General features: G+C 35.7%; 1 protein-coding gene across 1 annotated transcript in view; it reads left to right on the top strand.

The window, feature by feature from the left end:
- LOC136857028 (folliculin-interacting protein 2) overlaps positions 1-16,558 on the top strand; it is a 79,262-nt gene that overhangs the window by 22,459 nt on the left and 40,245 nt on the right. Inside the window, exons 7-8 of the mRNA XM_067135374.2 lie at positions 4,145-4,286; positions 8,596-8,765. Coding sequence (XP_066991475.2) covers positions 4,145-4,286; positions 8,596-8,765 — 312 coding nt within the window. The remainder of the gene's footprint in view (positions 1-4,144; positions 4,287-8,595; positions 8,766-16,558) is intronic.

Consider the following 16,558-nt stretch of genomic DNA (forward strand, 5'->3'; position numbering starts at 1 on the left):
GCAAGTGGTGATGCAGTTTTTCATGAAGTTAAGGATCCATTTCAATGTTTCAGGTCCAAAATATTTTATTTGTTCTGTTCTCAACTCATCCACTCCAGCTGCATTCTTATTCTTCGTGTGGTGAATCGCAGCTCAGCCAATGAAAAGGGAGTGTCAAATGTGTGTCTTCAAGTTCACGTTGAAACTCTAGTCTTTTCATACGCCTAGTACAGTAAAAGCTCGTTAATTCTAAGTCGCTGGGACGCAAAAATTGGACTTCGAATTAACCACCAACTCATAATTCAGAAAAGCCAACCCTTGCCGCGTCACAAAATATTCTAAGACCCGTTACCAGTACTGCATGCAATTAACCTTGATTCACAGTTTGTTGTTTGAGTCATTAATGCAGTTTAAACCTTTCAAATGCCATGGAAAAGAACTATTTCCAAACTGTATCCAACAAGGTGCACTTGGATAACTCACTGACAAACATAACCTCAAGCAATGAAAGAAAAAATAAGATATATAATTCAGAGATGAGGAGAAATCTATGCTGGCTCCCCTGTGCAAATGCTTTATTCATTGGATTGCTGTACTGTATGCATTTTAGATGTCCTGTACTTGCATCATCGCTTAATTTGTTGAAAATCTATCCAACAACTTGAACGCACCGGTGATCCATGTTCATGATAATCATACAGGTCAAGAAAATGATCAAATAACATCAGACAACATCATAATCCATCAATCAATAACATTGAGCAAATAAGAAATGAACTTGATCTCTTCTGAGTTCCACGGGCATCTGCACCTAAATAATGGACATTTGAAAACATGATCATCACCAACTACAATGGTTTCAAAACTACGATGACTCATCAGCTCTAAGCGTCAACTCAGTGGTCTATAAAAGAAATTCAGCTAGCAAGAGGAATTAATTTACTCACCATATATAAATGAAGATCACACACACCCTTTTGTGACATGGTTCTGAACTATGTAGTAGTATTAATTCGTGAAGATCTTATGTCAATCCAATATTGTGCGCAACTATCTATACTGTATTTAATTAATATAATTTAGACGATCATAGTATCAGTGTTCTCGAAATACCTTGAAATATCATTGTAAATACCACCTTATGCCTATGTGATTACCATTCATTATAGCAATATTGAATCCACACGCGTGACTAATTCAATTCCTACCACAATAAATCTCATCAGGACCTCTACATCGCATCATTCTATAAAATGCATAATCCCAATGGCACATTCACGACAATTCATATAATATCTACCATTTACATATTTCGACAATCCTATCATAATAAACATTTCATCACATCACACGTATGTCATGCTCAAAGAATTCTCATTTCATTAGGAAAATATACTCAGGCACTTCACGTTACGAAGACTACTCATCTCATCAACATATTAACGCAATATTATCATAACAACATCACAGTTACATTCCCGAACACTGAGCTCAACATAAGAATATGATCGCTGATGACTCTAAATTATGCACATTATGATTATCGGTTCCTTCTAATATATATTCGAAACACGAATTGGACTAAAATATCTTCAAATTAACACTATCTCAACACGAATGTTATCCATGCCTGAGTCTACCTGTATAACCTTGCTAGCGATCGCTTAGATTCACACGACATAGTGTACGATATATCACAATTCAGGATCATTTATGATACAATTTACAACACTCTTATCCATCGTAAGGCAATGATTGACAAGTAGGACGGTTGCCTTCAAGTTGTATAATTTGGCATGTCACAAATTGACATAAAGAAAAACATACTATTCTACTTTTAAAAGCGGCTACATAGCGGGATAATAAGACATTGACTTTGAGTACTCATCCTTCATTGGCTTCGTGAGGAAGACACCTCTCATCCTCCAGCCTTTATGCTTTAACCATTGGTGTCCATCCCAGTTCTCGTCAGATCTGTTGAGATCCTATTGTAATTTAACTGGACATGCTGGGATTCATAAACATCTCATAATCGTATCCAGTGGTTTTTGGCTTCATGTTACCTGCAACTTATAATTATCTGTTAGAATAAGGTTACATGCATTAATATTATTTACAATATTCGTATACGACACTTGCCTCAATATTCTGAGAAAACAAGATACGTATCTTGTTATACAAAGGTTATTCTTATTACAATCTGTCAATACTGTATTGTGATCTAGCTTCTCGTCTGATCTCTTTCGCTACGTGTGCAACAACTCTAATCCTCTCTAAGCTTTCAACAGAATTGTAGACTCCTCTTATTTTGAAAACAAAATCTAATTTCAGATTACAACAATAACAGACGGTTTGCTTTTAGGAGACTTCTCCATATTTCCTAGCTTCCATATGTTTTGACAATCGAACACCTGACTTCTTAATACGGAGCACTCTTGCATGATCATTTACGTCGGCAAAGGAATTCGTTTAACAATCTGCCACATAATATTTTGGTTATCAATCAACAATTTCATCACCAGTCTCGATCATCGAATCGTATCAGACTAGATAAGCAGGGTATGGCCATCATATACTGATTGATCTTAGCCCAATTAATTCAACTCATTCCATGGCCTCCGATACATTTCTATCATTGATATTCTTGCCATTTATTTACATTTAACAAACTTTACTTGAGGAAACTGCAATATTTACTTAATTTTGTATTATGTGCCACGACATCTTATTGTCCACCATAATTTAACGAGATACCACGGGGTTCAGAGCTTATCATTTTTGCTGATACCTTCAATCCGTTGCCTGTTGTTCATATAGTTGAGCGAGTTATTTGGGTTTCTGACACACCTGGACGTATAGTAATCGGACACACGATTTCATTGATGTTGATTTCACCATAAACTTCCAATGTCTTCACTAACTCCAATCTGACAGTCATTGGAAGGTTATAATATATATGCCCATTTTTTACTATACATTAATCCTATATTATGTTAATTAATCCTTCTTCTTCTTTCTTCTTCATCCATTCCCTTTTCCAGATTCTCTTTGGGCAGGGTATTGTACCAAAGTCCTCCACCTTACTCGATCTTTCCACCATTCCTCTTCTAGTACTTTATTGCTATTGACTCCTCTGTTTGCAATACAGTCCACAACAGACCTCCTCCATCTCATTCTAGGCCATCCCCTAGGCCTCTATCCAGTCTCTGTATCCATGAAGGTTCTCTTTGGTATTCTCTCTCCTGGCGTTCTCATCATGTGTTCAAACCATTTTAGCTTTGCTATATCAATCTCTTCTTGAAGTTTACACACTCCCATGCTTCTCCTTATATCCTCATTTCATATTCTCTCTCGTCTTTCCCTGTATGCTCCTCAAGAACCTCATTTCAGCTGCTTGTATCTTACTTTGGTTCCGCTTAGTGAATGTCCAGGCTGCTGAAGCATAGGTCAGGATTAATATATAGTTAAAATAGGGATACATATAGGCTGAAAATGTTCAAATTAATCCTATTCAAGGATTTTTCCCCCCTTTTTTTTTCTCTTCTTTCTTTTTTTCTGCAGTATGTCTTTCATTCAAGCTCACCATTGCACCTAAATGTCTCAGTATTTGCATAGTGGTAGAAGAATATGAATGCTCTAGTATTCAAATTTAGGAAAATACATTAATGCACTTGATTTGGAGGATTTCTTTGAAACCTTTCAGACCAAAGTGAATTATCAAGATAATATGCAGTACATTAATTTAATAAAAATAACTTTTTTTTTCCCTCAACGTTTGAAAATAAACATTTTAAATTTGAAGAAAAGTAAAAAATTGGGCTATGTGTTAGTATTTTCGTATTGTGGTTATCTAAATCTCTCCCATCCTAGGCAAGAGTAGCTTTTTAGATTCCTTCTTAGGATGGTTAACTTAAGTAATCAGTTAATAATTTCAATCCTATGTTCATCAAAATATGAAGGATACCCAGCTGAGCAAGGAATAAGAAGTATTTGGGTAGTGGTAGGATCATGAAATGTCAAAATGAAGAAAGCATCCTGAAATGGATAAGTGGTTATCTTTAATGTGTGCATTGTATCATTACAAAATTTGTAAACTTTTTTTTTTTTTTACAGTAAGTATGTTGTTCATATTTTGTAAATAGTAATAACTGTCTTCTTATTGCAGAGAGATGGAGCTGTTTTTCTTCGAGCACATGGCTGTAATTGAAAGTATTGTAGAAAGACTGCGGTGGACAGTGGAGCATGCATATATCAGAAAAGATATGTTTGTACATATCATGATGGAAGGCTATCAAGAAGTGCAAGAGGTATGTACCATATTTTCTCGCATAATTAACGCCCTTTCATAATTTACATATCCCAGTATTTTTGGTTCCAAAGTGGAAAAAAAGAAATGTTCACGTATATGATGCACCCACTTCTTCAAACATCCATCACACCGCACTGGATGCATTTTGAAATAAAGATGTCAACTACTCAGGTAGCAGCCTTCCTATTGTGATACTGGCCATTCCAAATACTGGGCAATGTGCTTTATCAGCTGGTAGGAAATACCACTGCACTAGTTCAGTGAGAGAATCAACGTTGAAATGATTAGTGACGCTCTATTCCAGTCTGGTACAAACATATTTTACAAGTGTTTTGGGTACGGGACATATGTTTCCTGTCATCTCAGAATTGTTTGTTTGTCCACAGTGGGCAAGTATTTAAGTAATACTGCATCATATAAACTCGCAGTGATTAGTTACGCCAAAGCATATGGGAATGGGGCAGCAGGCCGCAAGTAATCATTGCCCGTATGCAATGTGTGGTACCGCGGTAACAGAGAAGTGCACTTCAAGCGACCAACAAGTCTTGCACAAAGCTTTTTGCAGACCAAACAGCGGCACATTTCCACATGTAAAGGAGGATCTGCTTAAATATATGATTTCGTTACGCAACGTTGGATGTGCCGTTTCTCTCGAAATGCTGTATTTTAAAAGGACGAGAAATAGCTGCTGCACATGGAATCAGTGTCTTGGATTTGAAGGTTAGCCGAGGCTGGATGATTACTTTTATGAAGAGAAATGGACTTTCTCTTCGATGAAGAACAACATTATGCCAAAACATGCTGAATGATTACAACCGAAACGTAGTTGATTTTCATCGTTTTGTGATTGAGAAGCGTAAAGTGAAGGAATATTCGGTCTCTCAAATAGGAACTGCAGGTCAGACGCCAATCGTTTCCATGCATATGCCATAAAGTCGAACAATCGATAAGAAAGGGACATCGAGTGTTATTGTATGCTTTACCAGAAGCGAAACACAACTATGTACTGCAATGCTTTCCGTAACAGGTCATGGCAGAAAGCTTCCGCCTTACGTTGTTCTAAAATGAAAAACAATGCCTAAAGTAAGATTTCCGCGAGGGATCTACGTTCGTATCCAAGAAAAAGGGTGGATGGACACGTCACTCATACAAGATTGTATATGAACAGTTTGGGGAAATCTAGCATGGTGCCTCCTTCGATGCTCGGTCCTTCTCATGTTGGACAGTTTTCTTTTTTTTTTTTAACTGATATGTCATTATAATTACATAAAATAAACTTCATGGTCCGTATCGCACTTTAACAGATTCACAACGAGGTATTTTTTGTTTTCCACCTTGTCGATACATTTGTACATTTGTTGCTTATGGCAACTTATTGGTTAAAAGTGGTACATGTTTTGTATATTATTCATATCTTCAGCCACATAACACTGTTTAGATGAAAAATTCATATATTGACAAAGTATCAATGCTTTGAGAAAAAGTATCCAAAAAAATAGCATAAGAAGATTAAATGACAACATTAAAAACAAAATACGCATGAGAAAATATATCGACAAGGTGGGGAAAAAAATACTTAGTCGTGAATGTGTCATTATTATGTACTTACACGAAATTTACTTTTATTAGTTCATGTTTATTTCACTTCAGGTCGTATTGTCAGCTCGTAATGGGAAGAATATTTTCCAGTGTCGGTACTTCAAACCCATGTGTCCAACTTAACTGATGTACCCTATTTGACTTTTCAGAAAAATCTCATGCCAGAATTTTATGCCAAATGACGATATTTAAGGTTATAAATTTCATTATTGGTTCTGTATTGAATTAAGATTACATATAATGTACAAAATTTATTCCACCTACTCAATACTGTACAGTAATTGCAATGTTTATAAATACATTACAATATATTATCAAGGTACTAGTTTTGACCTTATATGGGTCATCATCAGGCTAACTAAGATACACTTATGGATTTGCCAAAGTCCTAAGACAGAATTACATTGTGGAAAAAAGATTTAAAGGAATGAACTGTGTATGTGATGCGATAATGTACATATAAAATGGTGGATTGATGAACTGTTATAGATAAAATAATGTACTTATCAGTGACAAATAAAATTTTTAGGATTTACGTTAGTTACAATTAGACTGTAAGAATAGTTATCATACAATTATTACAATAATGATTAAAATATGCCCTTGTTAGTGAATACTCTAAAATTGCACTTTAAAAACGTAATATGCTGGATGAATGTAAAGTCCAGATGCTTCTATTACCGGGCGAGTTGGCCGTGCGCGTAGAGGCGCGCGGCTGTGAGCTTGTATCCGGGAGATAGTAGGTTCGAATCCCACTATCGGCAGCCCTGAAAATGGTTTTCCGTGGTTTCCCATTTTCACACCAGGCAAATGCTGGGGCTGTACCTTAATTAAGGCCACGGCCGCTTCCTTCCAACTCCTAGGCCTTTCCTATCCCATCGTCGCCATAAGACCTATCTGTGTCGGTGCGACGTAAAGCCCCTAGCAAAAAAAAAAGATGCTTCTATTAAGTTCTAGAATTCTGAGTGCATCTTCAGGTGGAGAATTGAATGTTGAACATTGGCACAGAGGCAATCTGTCTTGCTTGAGGTCCAATATTTCTGAGGAATATTCCTCACACTACAGCAAGAATTCATTATATTATAAGAATGTCATATAGTTTTATCTACATTTAATTTCTGTATCAGAAATATTGGACCTCTAGCAAGACAGATTGCCTCTGTGCCGATGTTCAACTTTCAATTCTCCACCTGAAGATGCACTCGGAATTCTAGAACTTAATAGAAACATCTAGGCTTTGCATTCATCCGGCATGTTACGTTTTTAAAGTGCAATTTTAGAGTATTCACTAACAAGGGCATATTTCAATCATTATTGTAATAATTGTATGTTAACTGTTCTTACAGTGTAATTGTCATTGACATAAATCCTAAAAATTTTATTTGTCATTGATACGTACAACATTATTTTATCTATAACAGTTCATCAATCCATCATTTTATATGTACATTATCGCATCACATACACAGTTCATTCCTTGAAATCTTATTTCCACAATGTAATTCTGTCTTAGGACTTCGGCACATCCATAAGTGTATCTTAATTAGGCTGATGATGACTCATATAGGGTCAAAACTAGTACCTTGATAATATATTGTAATGTATTTATAAATATTGGAATTACTGTACAGTATTGAATAGGTTGAATAAACTTTGTAAATTATATGTAAATGATGATAACCACAAATGAGTTGAACCAATTGAGTGTATATTATATTTGATTTATCTTTTAAAAGTAAATGAATTGTAAATCTTTTTTAAATATCTGAATTCCTTAAATAATTTATGCATCCAAAGTTTTTTGCTGTATTTTTCGTCAAAAAAGTGTTTTAATTATGCAAGAAAATGCGATAAATTAATCAAATACTGACTAGTTAATGTTTGAGTTGAAAATCTAAGCTGGACCTTTGTTTCAGAATGCACTGCACTATTTTTCTGTAGTTAGGTCAGATAGGTTTGTCTCCATTTAATCTTCATCTTCTGTATGCTTTTATTTCGTACCCCGTTTCTCCATGTCTTCTATCTTTCTTATCAAAAAAATACCTTGCTACTGCTTGTATTTGATACCTATACTTCTTCATTACTCGCTAGATCTTAGCTGCATGTCATAATAGGTGCATAAGGTATCTTGTTCTTTATTTCATTAGCCTTCCTTAGTATATATTTTTTCCATAGTAGATTCCTTGCTCCTTTTTTCATGTTATTGCTTCTTCTCTTTCTCATCACTAGTGTCCTTTCATAATTGCTTTACTGTACTCATTTTATAAGTATGAAAATGTGATACAGTACAGATATTCTGTACATTCTGCTCATTCAAGGCATAAAGTTGTTTTTGCATTTTTCCCTAAAACATTTTCCAGACAACACTATTGACATGTATTAATTCTTGCACCTCTGTATGCTGTACAGTACCCAATTCCATCCTTGTCTGATTTGAATTTCAGACCATCCTATTTTGCTTGCTAGCTCTCTAATATTCTTCTTTCTAGTACTCTTTCCATAATTATTCCTTTGTACTTATGTCTAATCACTGAGCAAATAAAAATAGCTAATTTTTATATTCCTGTAGTAAAAATCCTAAAAAATGTAGTAGGTTGTGTGGCATACATAAAAATATCAGGTACTTGAGAATATACATATTTTGCTTTTGTTATTATAATTTTATCTATAGTCCATTCATGCTATTTATTGAATATCTCTTCTTGCAGTGGCTTTACGACTTGTTTTCGGCACCACGTTTATCTAACCCTATGTGGATGTGCCTCATGTCTCCTACAAAACTTGCTCACAACCAGACCAATCGCTGCAACTTAGCTACCACCTTTCTACGTGATCTTTGTCAACTGATTGCTGTCTTTGATACCAAGGATACAAATTTGTAAGTTGACATCCACTCAAATTGAAAAGGAATTTTTTCAGTTTAACTGAACTAGTTTAAAAAAATAACATAATAAATTCTATAAATGCTGCTGTATCTGTGGAAAGAAGAGAAGTGAAAGTTCTGAGAAGAAGAATGATAAACTTTAGAAAAGTTTTGAAACTTCAGTGGAGTCCAGTGACACATAATCATCCTCACTTTCAAAAATGACAAATAAGCCTACTATGTAAATGTAAATGCAGTAGAAGTCCGTTATAGTGAGAATTCATAACGGAGAAAAATTTATTTGCTATAACGTATTGTCCTTATATTCGATTTTTTGTAAAAGTCGGGAAAAACCCCATACGCATTAAAATCGGTATGAAACGGCAATCAGTTTGTTCAAAAGTTGTGTTTTCGCGGCTGATATCCACACTATGACTTACTTGTTTGTTATTTTCGAAATCCGATACTGCGTGAAAGAGTATCTTTAATTTCATTCTGAAAAAATTGTCACGCCAGAGGCCTCTGTAGCAAACATTCCAATTTTCTTCTTCAAACAGTGTCACCAAACCTAACTGTATATGTATCATGAAAACATATTTCAAGCGCACGTAGAGAAATGATAACCTCACTACAAATTTACATGGGAACAGCCTTTCCGAAATTTACTTAAACATGAGAAAATATAAACTATCCTCTGAAATCAGTGATGTGGTGTAACACATTCTTACTACTTTTCAGCATATAATATTAAAATTAAGCGATCGTTTACTTCAGCCTTTATTTCTAATGAGTTAACAACTGCTATTGATGATGTTATTTACATATTTGTTATGAAAACATGTTCTCCTCTTTTATTTCTAATTGTCTTTACGGAACAGTAGTTACGGGTATTACTAATCAATTCCAACATCGCCTTCAAATGTCAACAAGAGAGCTTGTAAGTGCACATAGCAAGAAAACTATACTGTACCGAAGATGATTGATCGCATTTTGTGGCAAATATTTCATTTTTCTTATTCAAACAGGGTCACCTAACTTAACCGTACTATATGTATCATCTTTCAAGCATCAGTAGAGAAATGATAACCTTCTCACTATAAATTTATATGATAATAGCCTTTCCAAAATTTAACCAGGTGCAAGAAGATAAAAAACTTACCTCTGAAATCATTGATGCACTCTACCATATCTTGAGATGTATCCCATTCTTACTTAATTGTGGTATTTAGCATTAAAATTAAGCAATCGTTTCCTTCAGCTTTTATTTTTAAGAGTTAACAACTGCTGTCAGACACATTATTTTCGCATTTATTATGAAAACATGTTTTCCTCTTTCATTTCCATTTTTCTTTATGAAACTGTGGTCAAGGGGTATTACTAATCAACTCGGACATCGCTTTCGAATGTCGATGAGAGAGCTCGCTAGTGGACATAACGAGGAAACAACACCGAAGATGATCGATCACATGCAATATAATCGCTGGGTGCATAAATGTCTGTAACGGAGAAAAAGCTTACACTTACTCGCTCATAATAATGAATGCATCGGCTATAGGCACTCACTGTAACCGAAGGATAATACACAGTTTAATATAGGATTTTTGAAGGGACAGACAAAAGCTGTTGTTATAACGGGGTTCTCTTTATGTGCCGTATTCGCTATAGCGGACTTTTACTGTATGTGTTCCCATTCTGAGGTGATTCAACTCTCTTCATGCACACCCCCAATGGAGGTGAGCTGTGCGTACCATTTCTTGTTTTAACTACACACCAGCCCTCGGCCAGTCTTAAATTTCTGGCAGTACCAAGAATCAAACAGTGGCTGTTGGGGACGACAGCTATTAATCCTAACCATTACACTGCAGAGGTGGACATAAGCCTAGTGACACATTTGTCCTTGAAGAGTGATGTAACAGTTTGTAGTGATTCTTTTTTATATTATGTTTATTTCACATTGACTATAAATGGAAAGCTTGTTTAGCTCCATCGTTGTAATATACCATCCTCCTTTGGTACGTAGTAATATATTTACATCTAACCTAATTTTGAAACATTTTTGTGAGGTCATATTATTATTGATTATTTATTTAATAATAATAATAATAATAATAATTTACAACAAATCATACATAATTTACGGATGGTCTAGTGAAAGAGGGCAAACCCCTTTGTACATTAAATGCTTCACAGACCCACAAAGGTAATATTTACAATAATTACATTATTCACATACAGTATTTACACTTGTGCAGTAACTCATTCACTTGATAACACTTATACTCACTTTCTATCGTATTGATGAACACACATAGATTTACCATATTTTTAAAAATGTATTTTGTAAACTGCGTTAGAGGTAAGGCTTTTATTTCAGGTGATAGTCAATTCCAGTGTTATGAGGAGTGGCCGTAGTAATCAGGCTGGTAGTGAGCTAATGGAAGGATAAGATTAACGCTTCTGTGAACAGAGCAAAAAGATAGAGAAAGATAGAGATAGAGAACAGATATTGATTTCATACCTTTTTGTAGTAACTGAGATGTATGTTCCATGAGGGCAGGTAAAACTTTTAGCTTCTGAGTCATTTCGACCTTTCTTCAAGGCTTTATACTTTTTTATCAACAGATCGTTGTACAAGCACTTTCGTTTCAGCATATTCTTTCGTATTTACAGCAAAATAATACTTGATAAAACTTTCAGAACTCAATTTATGCACAGACACAATGTCTGAACAACGCTGAGCTAAAAAGAAAATGGAAGCAAACAGTAGTTGTAAAATAAAGTGCTGCCCATTTAAATGTGGTGGTGAAGTTGATAACTAAATACCACACAAAGTTTAAATCAATTTTTTAAACCCCCAAGAAAAAAAGGCATGTCAAGTTATTAAAAAATCCATCTGGACACTTTTTGTGCTGTTAAAAAGAGAACATGTCTGGGAAAAAGAGGACAGATGGCATCCCTAAACAGAATAGTTAAAAATGGAAACCAGTTGGAAATGCGCAATTGTTCTATTTATGATGATGTATTATGGTAAATAGGTTTATTATCAAGTCAAAGAGATTTTATGGGATGAAAAAGTACCCAAGAGAACAAAATTAACATTATATAAACAGTATTTCATACCAATTGTAGCATACAGACTAGAAATGCTGGTAACTAGTAAGAGATAAGGTAGTAAGATCCCAGCAGTAGAAATGAAATTTTTAAGAACATCGGTTAAAAAGACAAGAAGAGATAAAATCCAAAATATTAAAACCAGAGAAGAGCTAACGATAAAACCGTTAGTACAGAAGATACAGAAAGCAAGACTGAGATGGTTTGGACATGTAAAAAGAATGAGAAAGAAATGGGTAACAAGAAGGTAATTGGAGAGAGAGGTTAAGGGAAAGAGGCCAGTTGGAAGACTGAGAAGAAGGTGGATGGATCAGATTTGGAAGGACATTAGAGAAGCTGGATTGGATGTGGCAGAAGTAATGGAGCAGGAAAAGTGGAAGGACGGAATGGAGTGGAGGAGGCTTGTTAACCACACCCGGGCAACTGGAGTGGGACATTGAGGAGGATGATGATGATGATGATTAGGGCTCGGATGTTTAGGAAAAGTCATATTTTTTCTTTGTATCTATTTTCTTGCCTGATTGGATTTTTGGTGCAATTCAGGTGATTATCGTCACAATTAAGTGATTTTTATTTGTCATAGAAATGCATATTTTGGCTATTTTTTGTCATAAGGTCATATTTTTACCTATTTTCATAGAAACATCATATTTCTGTCATATTTCGCCAGTCTGATGACAGCTGTAGCTGTGCAAATATCATCTTCAACTTATCGAATGCGAACTTGTGTTCACAAAACTGTTTCTCGGTATCACATCTGCAGTTAATACAAGTGGAATACCGTTTGTATAGAATGAAGGCCTTTTACACCTTTTGCACCTTTTACATGATTTAAATATGCACCTTGTGACATAGAAAGGAGGTCTTTTTCACACCTGATGATTTGAAGATGAATCTTGTCATACACTTCAATTCCACCCGCGGAGAAGAATGAAAATGTCAGTTTGCACTATAGGCCCTGCCGCCCTACCATAATGTATTGAAAGACATCTACTTAATTCGTTTCGCAGTGCTCAGTTTAAACTTTAACTCATTTAATAATATTAATGAAATCTGGGCTTGAACGTTCCAAAATATTTTAAAAATAGATTTATTTCTAGTTTTCTCGTACTTCAATCCACCACTACAGGGTGTAGACATGTTTTGACTTTTAAAATGTTATGTGATCTGATAATCTTATAGCTATGTATTCACAAATGTTCGATAAGTGAATCAAGGACAATAGACTGTGAATAACTGTTAAACATGTATATTCAGAAACTTAATATGAAAATAAGAATAAAGAATTAAGTTAACAAATATGTATCAAGGGAACTGGACCTTTTGGTTTATAATTTATTAAAAAATGTCCATATTTAGATTAATCATTTCCAGTTATATTTTGTCATTTTTACGTCATATTTCTCCACGTTTGAGGTCATATTTTGTCACTTTTGAGGTCATATTTGCTTGCTTATTTGGGCTACTTTTAGGTCTTAACCCTCTTGGAGCCAAGAGCCGATCTGGTCGGCCGCTCCCCATCAGCTGGAAGAGGCCAGAGCTCCGCCTCCACTCTACTACTGTAAAGTGCCAGGCCGTTTTCAGTGAAAATACATGTATTTTAAAATTCGCGTATATCTACCGGTGTATAGCAAATACCGGCCTGAAATTTTCTACATATCGACTACGCAGAATAAGAAACTGGTTTGGAGTGATATAAAGAGTCAAAGACGTTTTATTGTTGATTTATAGTTGTCGAAAACGCTTATTTTTAGGAAGAGAAAAATATTTTCGCACTTTCTCTCTCAATATCTACTTTGAAAAAATAATTTACGATACAAAAAATATACGTAATTATGTATAATGTATTTCTAAATACAATTCTATAGAATAACTAATTTGAACGAGAAAAATAAAAACGTAAAAATAAAAATTCTAACATATGTCCCTAATAAAAACAAGATAATTTTACTCACCGATAAAATTCGCGTGTATGTATCGATGTTTGGCAAATACTGACAACAAATTTTCTATGTGCGGACAACACAGTATTAAAATAATTATGTATTATTAAATAAGTAAATAATAGTAGTTGATATTATAGTTTTTGTTTTCATATAAAATAGTTTCTCGTTTTCGGTTGTAGTATATATTAGAAAAATAATTTTACAATACAACAGAATTTACGAAATTAAGAAATGTATGGCACTAAAGCCGTGATTTACTTTGACCTACTAAGCGACCGCTGTTCAGTTCGGTACCTGCAGTTTACGAGGTGAATCATGGTCAGTGAGACGGATTCTCTCAGTAATTATTCTTGGTTTTCCAGACCGGGGTCGCCATCTCACCCTCAGATATCTCCTCAATTGCAATCACTTAGGGTCACTTAGATTGAGTGAACCTCGAACCAACCCTCAAGACCAGGCGAAAATTCTTGACCTGGGCGGGAATCGAATCCATGACCTCCGGGTGTGCGGCAGGCACGCTACACTTGGCCCGCGGAGACCGGCATTTAGGTAATGATAGAAGACTATATGTGACTATAAGGTTTAGCAGAGAGTAAGTGAAAAGTAAATTGAAATGTAATATGGGCGGAGAATCAGACGGTAGGGCATGTTTAGGTCCAAGAACTTCCTTGAAGGAGACAAGAGGTTGAGGAATATTGTCGGGTTCATTGGAACAAATTTCCACAAAATGTTATCCAGAGACATTATCATCATCATATTCGTTATCACTAGTTTCATCTACCACCATATTCAGAGTAGCTTTAGTGCTGTTAAGACACAATTAAACATCTCTTCTTTAGCTGCGGTAATTCCGCGGATGTGTCCGGTATAATTTCGTCGCTACTCTTTGAACTAAATTCCCTATCGCTATCCGATAAATCATCAGCGTTAACTTCGCACTGTTCTAAATACTGCATTAATTTATTGACATCAATACCTGCTGAAAAATTATCACGTGAAAAACATGCCATTTTCCTGTCACAAATCCACTCACTGCAAGGAGCCTCTTACTGACCGGTTAGCGGTATTTTTAAACACAGGAAACGACTCTTGTGAAAGGTATAACACCCTCTTAGAACTGCCAAAGCAAGGCCAGGCACACAATAACGTGTAGCCCCTTTACTACAGGTTGTAACAAAATTATGCACGTCACTATAGGTTGCCTCAAAATTACGTACATGACAGAATTTTAAGCCGGCCGATGTAATCGGCTCTGGCAACTTCTGACTGGATTGTTATCGGCCGACCAGATCGGCTCTGGCAATTTAAAGCGCGGATGCTTGCACTACCGCCTGGCACCAAGAGAGTTAAACATCCGTGCCCTGATGATGATGATGATGAGGTTGCAAGTACTCAGTCCTTTACGCCGATTTGTGATCTGGAGAGATATACAGTATATAAAAATGGTTTGAGGAAGCAACTGTGAAAATTGAATGAAGAGGAATGAATTTACAGTAGAAGTCCGCTATAGCGAGAATTCATGCCGGCAAAAAAAGGCTCGCTATAACGGACTGTCATTATATCAGATTTTTGGTAAAAGTTGGGAAAATCGCCATACACATTCAAATCAGGATGACATGGGTATCAGTTTGTTCAAAACTTGCATTTTCGTGGATGATTTCCACACTACTGCTTACTTTTTGTTTTTTTCAAAATCTGATAGTATGTGAAAGTGTATGTTTAATTTCATTCTGAAAAAAATTTAATACCACTCCAGAAGCCTCTGTGGCAAACGTTCCAGTTTTCTTCTTCAAACAGTGTCACCTAACCTAACTGTATATGTATCATGAAAACATATTTCAAGCGCACGTATAGAAATGATAACCTTCTCATTACAAATTTACATGGAAACAGCCTTTCCAAATTTAACTACACGTTAGAAAATATAAACTATTCTCTCAATCAGTGTTGTACTCTGCCATATTTTGAGAAGTAGCACATTCTTACTTAATTTCAGTATATGTTTGTCCAACCCTTGTCCCATTTCCCTAAGGGGTCGGGTATGAGGTGAGATGAATCTGTTGTGGCGGATTTTTATAACCGGATGCCCTTCGTGACGTCAACCTCATTAAAGGAGTTAATGAGATGAAATGAATGACGTGCTATATGATAGTAGGGAGCGGGTGAAACCCGGTGCCAGCACATAGCCTACTCCTGTCGAATAGCACCAAGGGGTCTGCTCAAGGCTTAACGTCTCCATCCGACGAACGAATCACCATCAACAGTGTCATATGCCCTCCCTCCATACGAGCACTGTGGAGAGGTTTGGAATTTAATCCAGGCTTTTGGCACGCAATCTAGTGATTAGAAATTGTATACCTCCACCTTGCCTCTCCTGCCGGTCAACATTCTGATGGTGAAATTTTTTTTTGACCAACGGGACTCGAACCGGCTAACCTCGGTGTCAGACCGTTTAGACTTCAGCACCTTAACAATCATGGCCACCAGGCGGGCTACTAAATTTCAGTATATAATATTAAAATTAAGCAATCGTTTACTTCAGCCTTTATTTCTAAGAGTTAACAACTACTATCGGCCACGTTATTTACGCTTTATTACGAAAACACGTTATCCTTTTTCATTTTAAATTTTCTTTTAGGGAACAGCAGTCAACAGGTATTAGTATTACTAATCGAATCCGACATCGCCTTTGAATTTCAACGAGAGAGTTTGCCAGTGTACAGTACATAGCAAGAAAACAGTACGATACGG

This window comes from Anabrus simplex, chromosome 1, assembly GCF_040414725.1.
Source record: "Anabrus simplex isolate iqAnaSimp1 chromosome 1, ASM4041472v1, whole genome shotgun sequence".
NCBI lineage: Eukaryota > Metazoa > Arthropoda > Insecta > Orthoptera > Tettigoniidae > Anabrus > Anabrus simplex.